Consider the following 14,455-nt stretch of genomic DNA (forward strand, 5'->3'; position numbering starts at 1 on the left):
ATTTTTGAAGACTGTTAAAAAGTCTCTGCCTCCTCTAGAGTTGAGCTACCTGAAGGTTTTACAATTATTATGGTTGGAGCTTTTTTTTCCTTCAGATTTGTGAAAAACCACACGCTGAAAGTTTGATTAACTGTTTTAAGGGTCAGATTAAAAACCAAAACTGAGAAGAAAGTTATAAAATTATGTTTGTTTTCTCATCCTGTCAAAACATGCCCTTGAGCAAGGCACGGCAGTAAACTGTGTCTGTATTTACAGGTGTGAGCAGAGTGTTACTGGCACAGAACATGTGTCTACAGTACATAAAAACAGTGCTGGAGGTTTGTATGCAGTGTTTGAGAACAGAAGGTCCTTTCAATACGTTTCAGATGCAGGACAGTCCAAGTGTCGTGTTGAGAGGAACCAGGCTCTGGAGCAAGCCAGAAGACCTCAGTCTTCAGAGTCCATGTTCATCCCAGAATGCAATGATGATGGAACATTTGCCCAGGTCCGTATCCGATCATCCGCGGCTTTTTCCTCCCCTTTTAAATCTTTCAAGCCTCAGCTTTCTCTTTCCATTAGTCTCATGTGTACCCCCCTCTTCAGATCACCCCAAAATTGAACTTTTTCTTCACTGACAGAAAGGTCCACCCCCTGTTCTTTATTTACACTCTCATGTGTTTTACCTCTTCCATGTGTCTTGCCTCTGCAGGTCCAGTGCCATACTCTGACCGGTTACTGCTGGTGTGTTACCAGTGATGGCAAGCCAGTGAGTGGCTCCTCTGTGCACAACAGGACCCCAGTGTGTTCAGGTACTAAATAGGGGGGAATCAAGTTGGTAACCTGTTGATGAGGAGCTTTTCCAAATCATCTTAAAACATCTGCTGTATTACCGCACATGTGAGTGATGGTTAATTATTTGTGTTACCTGAACAGCTCTACTTCGGAGTCATTTTTAACAGTCTGCATGACCAAAGCATCCGAGTTGGTTGGATGTTTCCTGACAATTCCTTGTCGGTAGGAAAAACAGAAAAATAAGCTTTTAGACATGATAGTGGTGGCTATGTTTGCTGGATCTTGCAGGCAAGCGTGCTTGGAAGCGAAGTCGCTGGGTTTTGGGGCCAGTCAATCATTTTAGGAAGTGAACTAGTTTTCATAATTCAAAAAACATCTGGCAATAATTCTTTTTCAAAGGCTTTATATAATTTTAGGATACTACTGGACACAGAGGTAGAGTTAAACTTATAAATGATGTTCAGGAAGCCTGCCAGTCCTGATGGAGGATAAAGAGTGAACACAGCATTTGGATTACAGTTACAAAAGGTCTGTCTGTAAATGTCGAGCCATTCTATGGGCACATGTGTATTAAATGTCATGTGGCTTACAGCAGGTGCAAGGTCAACGAGAAGGCTAATGGCCATACATGCAGGGGCCTCTCGGCACTCAAACTCCCCCCCCTCCTTTAAGTGCTCTCAGCAGGCTGGAGGAGAGAGAGCAAACGGGGCTCTGCACACTCATCCTGGATGGGAACACTTTATGATAATCACCATCATTTTCTCTCAGAAGATAATACACAGCGATCTTTGCCAGAGCTGGATTGCAAAGCCACTAGAGCATATGGTGCAAATTTTGTGTGGAAAGTGCGGTGAAAGTGGTCGCATGCCCCTCTGAAACTGCTCAGCAGATGAAGCACCCCCAACCAAACCTCCCCTTTTCTTTTTCTCTTCAGTTCCTTGATCGATCTCTATCTGCCTAATCTGCTGTGCTTTCTCTTTTCTGTCTCTCTAACCTGTGCCACATTTTTCTGTTTGATGCTTTGAAGAAAACTTCACAAATTGATCATACTTCCATCCACCCGTTACAACAATAAAACCTCACCTTACTGATTTTCCAATTTATGAAGGTATGCTATGACAAAGTAGCTCTAATTATAATTTTTTTGCTCTGTTGTTCTCTGCACCAAATGTGTTTTTTAATGGCGCATATACTTAATTTTTTCAGTTCCACCTTCACAACAGAAAGTGACAGCAAATTAATTTGTGCAGCCACACAAAACATGTGGTCCTGAACCTTTTGTGACTTTTCTGTGTTTAACGCTGCAGACAATTCTTTGTGCTTTTTTCCGTGAGGCTCTGTTTCCTCAAACATCATCACTTTGCAATGTTTGCAAAACATTTTTTACTTCACCCCTGTAAGCCAACTCAGGGAGAGACATTAGACTGAAATGAATTTTTTTTTGGTGCAAAAAATGAATTTGCTCCAAAACAGAGCTGCACAAAATCATATTTGCTTGTTCAGTTCCTTAACTTACAGGACTTACTGTTCATATATGACATAAATCTGTTCTGGATGATTGGTTTGACAAAATAAGCAATGTGAAGATGTCACTTTGGATGATATCTTTAACTACGACATTCTGACAATCCAAAAATACAAAATACACTGATTGGCCATTTTGTTAGATATACAGTATACTCACATGGTAGCAATTCAGTGTATATAGGCGTGTAGTCATGGTCAAAATGACGGGTTGATGTTAAAAAGGAGCATCAGAATTAAGCAGAAAGTTGATTTTGTTTGTGCCAGACGGGCTAGTCTGAGGATTTCAGAAACTTCTGGCACAACCATCTCTTGGCTTTACAGGTAATAGTCTGAAAAAGAACAAATATCCACTCAGTGGCAATTCTCTGGGCCTTGTTGATGCCAGAGGTCAGAAGAGAATGACCAGACCGCTTCAAGCTGATAAGAAAACAGTAATTCAGATAACCTGCTGTTACAGCAAAGGTATGCAGAAGAACTTCTCTGAATGTACACATTCAGCAGCAGAAGCCCACACTCAGTGCCAATCCTGTCAGCCTGGAAAGATAGGAAACAGACTGTAATTCATACAGAAGATTGGAAAAGTGTTGCTTGATTTCTGCTTCGACATTTAGATAACAGGGTCAGAATTTGGTCTAAACAACATAAAAACTTGAGTCCTTCTTCCCTGTTTGTGTAAGGGTGCTGGGGATATTTTGTTGGCTCACTTTAGGCCCCTTGGTACCAACTGAGCATAGTTTAAATGCCACACCCTCTCTTAATTATTTTTGCTGACCATATAAATCCCCTTATGGCCACAGTCTAACCATCTCCTGATGGAGATGCACAACACAATTTCTACCTGTCTCCTTTCTGTCCTGCATAAGATCCGATATCTTCATTGTTTCTTGCAAAGGTATGTATGACACTGGTGCCTGAATCTGGGCACAATAAACCCACTGATGTCTCCGGATACTAAAGTTTAACAGCACATGCCCAGCTCATCTGCCCCTTACTATACCTTCCCAATCAAATAACCTTTGACATGCTCAGATGCGCCTGTCTACTGTGACCCAAATCAATCATCTCGCATACATTTGCAGGAAACTTCCGTGAATTTATGGGAACTCATGCTGGGACAAGTGGATTGTCAGGTAGTAAATTTCCTTCTAGTTGCTTTAACTTAAAAAAGAATCTCCCATTTTTCTTTTCTATTGTAATTGGTTGCACCGTTTAATTTTGCCCTGCCCTCCGTGCATCCACGCATGACACCAAATACCTGCATGCACCAAACAAGAATGACATTTAGAACTTGGAATCTTTCATGTTTAATTTCCACAGATGAAGCAGATCATTCAGTTTTCCGTTGGTCTGTATTAAAATTATGTATAGTACTAACAATATGTACTCGTCCACCTAACCAAAAGAAGAGACACCAGTGGATTGGGTAATCAGTAGGAGTGCTGGTTTTTCTGATGTTTCCTGTGTCGACTGTTTTAAAAGAAATAAAAACATATTTACTTGCTGTAAGTTGGTAATTTTTTTTTTATTTTACCAGCTCAAAAAAAAAAAAAAAAAAAAAAAAAACAGTTTTGAAGACAAATCCTTTAAATTTAACTTTACTGACTGTTACTGTCTAGTCTTTGGTTTACACCGTTTCTTCCTCTTCCCAGGGTCAGTAACTGATAAGCCACCAGGGCCACCAAACACAGATAGAAAAGGTGAGTTGTGATCTGCTGTTATGTGCGCATGTACCCTAAAAGTGTTTTGACCTGATTTTACTCCATGTGATCCATGCAAAGTCAACATTTGTGAAGAACACAAACTTACACGTACTGGCCTTCACTGTTAAATTTAAAGGGAATCTAAAAACAACACCAAGAGATGTTTTCCCCCATTTATAAGATGCAAATGATGCTGAATTTATTATAAAGATCTCAAATATATGCACCACTGTCTAATGCATCCCTCAAGTGACAGTTCATCTTTACCCATAGCAGTTTTGACAAATCTGTACGAAATCTTGACTGGTTTTGCTTAAGTTATGCTTTTTTTCCCACCCTTCAGGAATGATAAAATATGGGACATTAAAGAATTAATTCAAGAAATTAAAGAAACACTGAGGAGACTTTCTACTGAGCCTCTAAAAATCGGTCTTTGCTTCAGAAATCTCACAGAAAATAGATCTTAAAGAATTTCTTTAAACTGAGAAAAAGCGGGCAGTCTCTCAAAGCTTCTCAGCCGATGCCGTTTCACACCACTTGACAATTGCAGTAAGTTACAGGTTATTTTGACATGCTTATCACACTCTAGCTGGGTTTACACATAGACCGACCCAGTGACTACTGCATTTATTTACAGTTCAACCTGAATAGGTCAGTTTGACCTCAGGTTCTTTAACATTACTGACATGTCATCTGATTTAAGAACTTAACATTAGTGTTTATCTCCAATCAAAGTTTCTCTGTTGTTTGCTTTTGATTGAATTATTTCCCAAGGAATTTTCCAGATGCTACAATACCGCATGTGGGTGAGTATTCTAGGCAGTTCAATTCACAGCATTACATGAGATCCTTTAAAGTTTTGCAACTCTACCTAAAAGCTTAGCTACTTTAAATTTGACCAGTTTTCCCCACAAGGTCACCCTCTTTGGCGCCCCTGGGTTACTTTCAATGCAGCTGCAGTTTTTAGAAATCAGTTCTACTCTAACTGAAAGGGGTATATAAACATGGACTTTAGACTTTTGTAGGGAGCAAACTATCAACTTCTACGTCACTGCAGAGTGTAGTGGAGAATAAGAGCTCTGGTTCCTGAGACCAAACACCAGTTTTTGATAGAAATTTCCATCCAAAGGCAGCAAATGACAGCCACGACCATGCTCATCGTTCACAGAGTTTGACTTTGCCTTGATAGGATCTGACTGACAGCATGGAGGTCTACTATAGTGCACAGAGGGAAAAGATTAGGTGTGCACTGTGCACATGCTCACAGTGAAATGAAAGGCAGGAGTATTTTCACCTCGCCAATGAAAGCTTTGCTCACCTGCCACTTTGAAACAGTGTGGGATTGTGGGCTACATAGCAAACTCAAAAGTCTTCAGGTGATAACAGAGGGGGACTTCCAGAAAGCATTCTTGAATCTGTAATAGGCAGAGTTGCAAAACTTTATAATCACATCTATAAATGTAAAAAAACGGACTTGAAATGTTTATAGTTTTTGCTTAACAGTTAAAGTGTTGTATTTTTGTTATACCCATATGAACTTTAGCATTGCCAGAATTTACTGCGCTTAAGAGAGGAAAGTCAAATATTTAGTTAATAATTTACCAAGAAAACTGAAGACAGCAGTTTATTTGGCCCTCAGCGTGGGAGCAGAGACACAAATATTTTACCAGTGTTTAACTGTAATGAATAAGAATAAATGTTTATACTGTGATCTTCAATTTTATTACTTGTAGTTTTGGTTAGTAGTTAAAGTGAGCTGCATAATTGCATCTGCCAAACACAAGGGAGTCACGACAACTTTTAAGTCTCCTTCTACACTGGCATATTTTACAAAAGGAAAAAAGAGGAAAATATTGCTTAATAAGATTCTTCTGTGGCTTATTAGTGGTTTTTATTTTAGTGTCCGAGACAGTTAATTATCTAGTACTTCGTGTGTTTTGAAGACATAAAAGTTTGCCCCGAGGATGATGCTTGAGTGATGCGTATCCGCTTGTGAGAATAGATGACCTCGTATTATTTTTGTAAAAACTCGTGTGATTCCATTTTAAACTGGTTTTGTTATATATCCTTCTACTTAACCAAGGTGTGAAGGACTAATTTTCCAGCGTGACGTGATTGTAAACTAACGATGAGACCATCACCGAATTCACTTTGGTAAATTCCCTGGACATCCATGAGTATATTATTTCCAAATTTTAATGCATTCAAGGAACTTGAGATCTCACCAAAAACAAACATTTTTGAGTGGACTAACCAGTTGACCTACTTCCTAGCGATACATTACAACATAATTTGTCAATTAAGAATGACGACACAGACAGTTTCACCTCTTTGCATTAACTGTGGATGCAGCTTTCTGATGCTACATCTGCACTGCATTTGCGCAGGTCCTGAGGAGCGGTGTCCTCCTCGTGTGAGTGTCTGGGTGTGTGGTTTACACTGCGAGTGTGAGTAAGTGTGCTAAATGTGCAGCTGATCATGTTGGTGTGAGGATGATTTATTGATGCATGTGTGCAGGACCACATGTGGGTGTTTGTCTCTCTCTCTCTCCTTTCTATATTATTCAGTCTGTCTGTCTGTCTGTCTTGGCCGGGCCATGTGCAAATCCCAACCATTCAACAGTTCTGGAGAGTAGATTGTATTAACCTCAATAATAGTAGTCTCTTTCCGTTTCTTTCTCACCCTTAACCCAGATGATGGCTCCAAGCCCACACCCACCATGGAGACTCATGTCCCCCCTGAGGGTGATGGTAAGCCTCCTCAATAACTCCTCCACATTAGCTTAGATAATTAGTGTGCATACGGTATATTTCTAATGACTCATAGGTTTAAAGGCAGCTGACAGCATTGCTCCTTTGTGTGCTTACGTCCCATGTCTTAAGAATGCACCATTACATCAAATGGAAAAGGCCAGATGTTAAAAATACCAGATGATACATTTGATATTTTTGGAAAAACTGGGATCTTGGATGCAATTTTAGCTTTGGTTTTGTGGGCAAAGCCTGGCTGTGCATGTTGCTTTTCAAATAAGTAGCTACTGGTGAGGTTAAATAAAACACGGCTGTGTGTAAAAGTTTCTCGAGATCCACTAAATGTGCGAAAGCTATTTGTCTAGAACTTGTCATTCTGTCACTGCAGAGATAACTGCTCCAACACTATGGATAAAACAGCTGGTTTACAAGGAGAACAAGAAGAACAGCTCCTCTTCCAGGAAACCAGGTGAGTGAAAGTAAATTTTTCTGCTTATTCTACACATATACTCTAAAATAAAGGCATTAAGGGTATGCATTAATTTGGAAGTTGTGTGCGTGAAGCCCTTAAAATATAGCATTGTTGGATGCTGATAAACTCAGCTCTTCTCTGCCGCACTTTTTACATACTCAGGCTAAATAATTAGCCATACTGACCTTTGGAAGATATGAAAGCTGTATCAGAGAAGTTGCTAGAACCCTAAACAAAGTATATATAAACGTGGCTCCGGTGTAACCAGTTTCAAAACCACCAGCTTGCCATGAAATGTAATCTGTTTTAACTTGAAGACAGACCTACACTGCCAGGGTTATGTTTTGTGGTTTCATTCCTTTGGTGTAATTTGTTTAGCTTTCTCTGTCTCCTTTTTAATTATGCCTTGACGTGTCCACTAAACTCTGGGCGGTTTGATGGCTGTACCAAGTCGAGGAGTGAATGAAGTGTGGCCTGTGTGAGGATATGTGTATTAGGAGTAGATGGATATATTGGTTAGCTGATATATATGAGTTGATGTAAATCTTCGAAAGTCTAAAAACAGTCTATTTTGTTTAGACTTGTTTTTCTTCAATAATAAAGCTTTCATTCAGACTGTATCTCCTAAAGATGGACAAAGTGGGAGAAAAGTGCAAATCAGGCACCTACTGTGTTTGTGTTGAGCTATAATGTTTCCACGAGTGTTTAAAAAAGCATTTATGATTTAATCAGACTTTCAGAAAATCAAATACCCATGAAAACTGATGTGGAAGCTTGCAGACTTGTAAGCCACGTAGTTTTTGCCGTTAAAATACTAAAAGGAAAAAAGAAAAAATTCACCACATCTCGCCAGTAGTTTGTTTGCCTGTCTTCTCGCACACATCAGTATTTTGCATCTAAATATTGTTGATGTATCTATGTAATCTCACAACTCTTCTTTCATCCTAAACCTTTTTGTCTGCCATTTACCACAAAATCTGATTTTACATGCTACGCTGCAAACAATGAGGCATACAAATACTTGATTGTACATTGGGGTTTCCTGGGATTATGAATGATGGTGATGTGGCAGGGGAAACTGTGGCCAGCATTGAGGGGTGTATTTTATCTAAGAGGTATTCGCTGTGACAGCTCTTTGAAACTTCTGTGGAAACACCAGCTTCCTGTTTCAAATTAGCATCCGGTGTCCTCAAAGGACAAGCGACAAGGCCGAGTGAGGGGGAGATGTCATCACATTTGAGGCATGAGCGATGCGTGTGTGTGTCTACATCTGCATGTGATTGCAAACCGCGTGTGTGTTTGTGTGTGTTGTCAAAGGAGATTGTGAGCCTGTGCCTAATTTAAAGTTGGAAAGCAAATAACAGTTACTGGAGGAAGCGTACTTAAACCTCTTCTTCTTTTGGCTGCTCTCTTTAGGGGTCACCACAGCTGATCGTCTGCTTCCATCTCATTCTATCCCAACCATCCTCCTCTGCCACACCAGCCCTTTTCATATCCTCCTTCACTTCATCCATGAATCTCTTCTCTGTGGTCTTCCTGGTTTCCTCCTGCCTGGCAGCTCCATATTAAACATCCTTTGTCCAATATATCCACCATCCCTCCTGTCTGCACATATCCAAACCATCTCAACTGTTCCTCGCTAAGTTTGTCTGTCTTCTCTAATCTTGTCCATCCCGTATATTTAGCTCTGCCCTCTCCAGCTCTGCCTGTCTTTTTGTCAGTGCTGCCATCTCCAAAAATACATCATAGCAGGTCTCACTACCATCTTGTAAACCTTCCCTTTTACACTTCATGCTATCCTTCTATCACAAATCACCCCTCCACTCTTCTCCACCCACCCCACCTGCACTCTCTTCTTCACCTCTCTTGTGCAGTGTCCGTTGCTTTGGATGGTTGACCCCGGGTATTTAAAATTGTCTCCTTCACTTTTTCACCCGTTTCCCTCTCAGTCACACACATGTATCCCGTCTTTCTTTCATTCCTCTTCTCTCCAGAGAATACCTCCACCTCTCCAGGCTCTCTTCCATCTGCTCTCTACTCTCACCACAGATCATAACATCATAGTCAAGGAAATTCCTGCCTGACCTCATCTGTCAGGCAGTGTCATCTCCAGTGTAATCCCATCCCCACTCTGAACCCATCTGTCATTCCCACCCCACACCTCACCGCTGTCTTACTGTCCAGCAGTACATGTCCAGCACCACCCTCTCTGCCATTCTCTTGGCATCATATGCTTTCTCTAGATCAGCAAGAACACTGTGTAACTCCTATTGACCTTCTTTATACTTTTTCACCAATACTCATGAATTCTCATCTTAACCTAGCTTCAGCGTTATCCCTCTATAGCTACAACAGTTTTGCACATCATCCTTGTTCTTGAAAACTTGTACCAGTACACTTCTTCTGCTTACATTCTTAAGTGCACTGGCTCTTTTGTAATTCTTTAATGAGCTAGTTACCAGTGCTGGGTAATGTTACTTTTAAGAGTACTTGTTACATTACAGAATATCCCCAATATAAATAATTTCTTATGTTACAATGTTACCTATTTAAAAAAATAACTTTTTAATTGTACTTTGAGATTCCAGGATTGACAATTCTTTGCACATGTTGATTATATTGTCCATGTAGCTTACTGTACATTTCAGATAAAGAAAGGAAGAGGTAAGATATACTTTGTTTTGGTGGGAAAACTCCTTTGTTATAGCGGTTCAAAGTTCACAACAAACATATATGAAATATGTAGAAGGGCATATAACTTACATATAATACAGTATGAAAAATTAATTAGGTAAAAACTAATCTGAAATAAATACAATAAAGTAAAATAAGTCTATTTTACTTTAAGTATTAGTAATATTACAATAAGTGAAAAAGCTACGCTCAGTTTAGGGGTGAAATAAACTTAACATGAGAGGGCAGGACTTCTAAATGACTTTACCTCATTGCATAGCAGGTTGGTACCGATAGCATCTCTTCCATTAACAGTGGCAGCTGTAGCATTGTTTGCTGGTACTTTTTAAGGCAGAGGTCACATTTTGCATGTGCATTTTATCTGCAATTTAAAAAAAAAGAAACAGGAAAAAATACCTCAACAATGTAAAGACCGTCCCTCAGCTACAAGACTTTGTGGCAACAAAGTAACAAAAACACATCTATCAAGGCTCTCGGGCCATTGTCATTAGCTGGAGGTGTGGGTGGCGTTGACGCCCATGTTTGTCAATGTTGTAACTGGAGAACGAGGCGATATAAGGGTTTCAAATTGATGCCAAAGGTATATCTACTAAAAAACTCATATCGGTTTGAATTGCAGTAGCGTTAACCTGAAGGTTAAGGTCAGAAGTCAAGTCTTCTGAAAATCTTGTGAATGCGATAACTCAAGAAGGAAATCAATAAATTAAATAACTAATTTGTAATTTGTTAGCTCCAGCATACGCAAATACAGCGTGTCTTCTGATTGGTTAGTAAAAAAAAGTCCATTGTTTGTCTTTTGTTAATATCCTTGATGTTGTGCCTTCTTTCTTTTTAATATGTTTTGAAAACATTAAAACCCTAAAAAGATTTAAAACCCCATTCTTTTTCACTGCAAAAACTGCCCTTTCTCATACTTCATTCATGGATCCATTCTGTCTTTAGAAGTTTCTAGCAATTTTGTAATTTTTATATAATCATTTAACCAAGAAAAAAAACACCAGTAAACCTTTAAAATACTATAAATACTATAAATATTAACATTCAAGGCCACAATCTTGAGAATTCAAGTTGTAACCAATCACATATTGTATAATGTGCACAAATACACACTAACTGGCCATTCTGTTCTACTGCTTGTTAATCCAAACATCTAATCAGCCAATCAAGTTAGTGTATTTAGCCATGGAGAACTGGCAAAAACAACCTGAAGCAATGACATTGGCCTGTTGCGTTTAGTTACTGTTGCAGTCATATATCAGTTCAAACAGTCATTACAACCAAGGCATGCAAAAGAGCATCTCTGGACAAACAATACATCAGTCTTTGAAGCAGAGGGACTATAGCAGCAGAAGACCACACTGGATGCCATTTCTGTCAAGTAATGATTCTAGACGTGAAAGTATGGATCCATCCTGCCTTGTATCAGCATTTCAGGGTGGTAGTGATGGTGTGATGGTGTGGGGGAGTATTTTCTTGAGACACTTGGGGCCCGTTAGTACAAACTGATCATTTAAATGCCACAGCCTAACTTTATGACCACAGTTTATTAATCTTCAAAAGCTGCCCCCAGCAGGATAACACACCATGTCGCAAACATCAAATAATCTCAGACTGGTCTCTTGAACATGACAGTGAGTCCATTGTACTCAAAATGGCCTCCACGGTCACCAGATGTCATTCTAATAGAGCAACTCCATATGGTAGAACAGGAGATACACATCATGGATGTGCAGGTCACAAATCTGGAGCAACTTTGTGACGCTGTCCAGTCAGCACAGATCAAAAATAAATTAAAAATAATCAAAGCAGTTCTAAAGGCAAAAGCTGTCCAAATGGGTACTAGGAAGGTGTTATATTGTTGTATTATATTCATACACATACACTCACTCACTCGGGCAATTCAGCACGCGAAAGGGAAGAGCGAATAAATCTCTCTACCCACCAGGCAATTTCTCCACTTGACTCTAGGACAAGGGCAAAGGCTGGCAGGGCTCCTTATACTGACAAACTGCTTTATTAACTTCTGGATAAAATCATTTCTAAGCAGAGAAGATTTGGCATAACAATCCTTATTTAAACCTTCCTGTCTTTAAATACAAAGTGGAATAACCCGAGTCCCAATGGAGCAGACATCCCGCACGCACATAAACTGCGTTATTCATTTACAGGCTTTGTCTCTGGACACTCAATAATTCTGATTTAGAGCGATGTGGAGATTGTGCTAGTGAAATGTGTTTGCTTAGGCAAAGCAAAGCAAGGTCCATTTTTCAAACAGATGCTGTGTTGCCAGACTTTGACGTGCTGTTGATCAAATATTGCAAGCAGGGGGAAAGCGCTCTGTCATGCAGCTCATTTTTAAAAGTGTACAGAGAAGCAGAAACGTACAAACCACCACTCCTCTCTTGTGGTGAAGCAAACAAAAGAAAAACAAAAATGCTGAAGGGATATAATGCGATCATGTCATTAATGAGCATGATTTTGTTTAAACATTTGCAGTCTTAAAAAGACTTTTGTTTCTTGTAATCCCATTTACATGTCATGCATGAGGTCAGGATGCACTTGTTTAACTTTAAAGGGCAATAAGTGTGCACAGCAACAGGCTGTTCGGTTGATGTGTTCAAAAGTTACACCATCTTTTTAATGAGTCTCTATCATCTCAATCCTTTTGTTGTGTTGTAAAGACAAACACATGCACCTATATACATCCTCACAGAGTTCCCCTATTACTAACATTTCTGCCATCTTAACTGCAGAGAAGGCAGACAATGTTGCAGTGATTACCCAACAGCTGAAAGCCATTGAAGTGAAGTGAAAAAGAGAGCAATCGGAGGGGGGAGAGCAGGTTTAAAGACGGAGGAATTAGGATGGAGGGAAGCAGAGTAAAAGAAAAAGAAAGAAAAGGATGTAGAGGAGTGGAGGAAAGGACCGAGAAAGTAAGGGTGGTCACAACAAGCATAGGAATAAAGAAAAAAAGGAGATTAAAAATTATTTTGCTAAGGCTGGAGCCTCAGTAACAATGGCCAAAGTGAGACGTATAAAATGGGGCAAGCATGTTATCAAAGATACTGCAGACAGCCATCTTTTGTTCATTATCAATTTGCCCTGAAGAAAATCACAACAACAATGATCACATTGTTACGACTGTTCCTGACTTCCACTTGTGTGGGTTTCATTTTTTTTCCCCAAACTACAATATTTGTTTTCTGAGGGTTTTGTGTTTCCTGTCTTTCAGTTCCTGTCGAAGGAAGGGAAATAAAATTGAAAAAGAAACAAAAACAAAAAATAAATAGAGCAGAAATGCAGATATCCAAGGCAGGCCTGGACGACGTTGATTGAATTTCATGTCCGCACAAAACTGAAAGGATTACATTGCAAGGATCCAGCCTTTTTCCATTTATATGTACAAAAACAATTTTCTTTTGGGAATCCTAGTGCCTGGCGCCAGCATAACCTCTGTATAATAAACAGTGCTAAATAATTTGGATGTGAAGGAACCTTGGCGAGGAGAGCACTAAGAACACTTGAGTATGAGTCCTTACAGGACAAAAAATGTTCTTTAGTGCAAGGACACGTTTAGCTCTGTGCTGGCAGCCACACTCAGGAAATCTGACCTCCCCACCTCCCACTCTCCTCAGCTAGGTCTCAGGCCTTCTGCTGAACCCGCCACCACCGTCATCTCCATCTTTATTAACTTCACCATGGATCGTGATAAGAGAGTATTGTGTTTTGCACACAGTCACTGCCAAAACAAAAAGAAACAGAAGTAATGACATGCTAGGTTTGTCATGACCCACTGTTCTCAAAACGCCACCTATAAAGAGCAGCTCAGTTTTGCGGGGTTCAAATTCATGATATCAGCTTGATTATTGCCTGATGCGGACAAAGCAGGGCACTTGTTTAAGCTGGGGATGAAAGCGAGCATCGTGTACAGTAGTCAGTCAGTATCACAGCAAGACTTGCATCTTGGAAAAATTGTGGAAGACTCAAAACAATTCTGTCACTTCTGTAAAGTTGACTGACGTGAGTACAGAGTGCTCCACCAGCTGTTTAGACTTTTTCCCCTGCTCAGCTTTGCAAAACTGGAAACAAAGCAAAGCAAAAGATGAATAATGTTGCTGGAGTAGCTAGGTGGAACTATTAAACACAAGACAGCCAGCATCGTAATACTATCTGGTTACCATTGGCTGTTTACACTCTTTTCCTGAACTTCCATCCAGTGACATCAGGCATCTCGTGAAAGATGGCAGCCATGATTGATCATGGACCAGTGTAGATATGTCCTGTGTCTCAGTCATAAAAAGACAAGTTTTTATGACTAAATGGATACGGCAGCCATTGTAACAGACAATAATATTCTGTACTCTAAGCACAGCATCATGATTTAAATGTCAGCCTTTAAATCAGCACTGTGATTTTTATTATTATTTTCTGCTAAGGCTCCAGAACACTGGTTTCTGTGTTATTGTGAATTTGAAAAAAAGACCATGATAGTATTATTATATTTGCTTTTGAAATACAGGTGTAGGAAAGAGGAGAGGGAG

At 39.7% G+C, this 14,455-nt stretch overlaps 2 protein-coding genes across 7 annotated transcripts in view; one reads left to right on the forward strand and one right to left on the reverse strand.

Moving 5' to 3' along the window:
* ccdc177 (coiled-coil domain containing 177) overlaps window positions 1-14,455 on the reverse strand; it is a 152,570-nt gene that overhangs the window by 39,812 nt on the left and 98,303 nt on the right. The window lies entirely within an intron of this gene.
* The window catches only part of smoc1 (SPARC related modular calcium binding 1), a 52,897-nt gene that overhangs the window by 23,125 nt on the left and 15,317 nt on the right, over window positions 1-14,455 (forward strand). For 2 of the 5 annotated variants that reach the window (XM_085143393.1, XM_085143392.1), the window contains exons 4-9: window positions 366-484; window positions 689-788; window positions 3,378-3,428; window positions 3,948-3,995; window positions 6,656-6,748; window positions 7,137-7,217. In XM_085143393.1, the coding sequence (XP_084999519.1) occupies window positions 366-484; window positions 689-788; window positions 3,378-3,428; window positions 3,948-3,995; window positions 6,656-6,748; window positions 7,137-7,217 (492 nt within the window). The remainder of the gene's footprint in view (window positions 1-365; window positions 485-688; window positions 789-3,377; window positions 3,429-3,947; window positions 3,996-6,655; window positions 6,749-7,136; window positions 7,218-14,455) is intronic. The other 3 variants (XM_085143394.1, XM_085143395.1, XM_085143396.1) reach the window with 3 other exon arrangements.

This window comes from Neolamprologus multifasciatus, chromosome 19 (genome assembly GCF_963576455.1).
Source record: "Neolamprologus multifasciatus chromosome 19, fNeoMul1.2, whole genome shotgun sequence".
Taxonomy (NCBI): Eukaryota; Metazoa; Chordata; class Actinopteri; order Cichliformes; family Cichlidae; genus Neolamprologus; species Neolamprologus multifasciatus.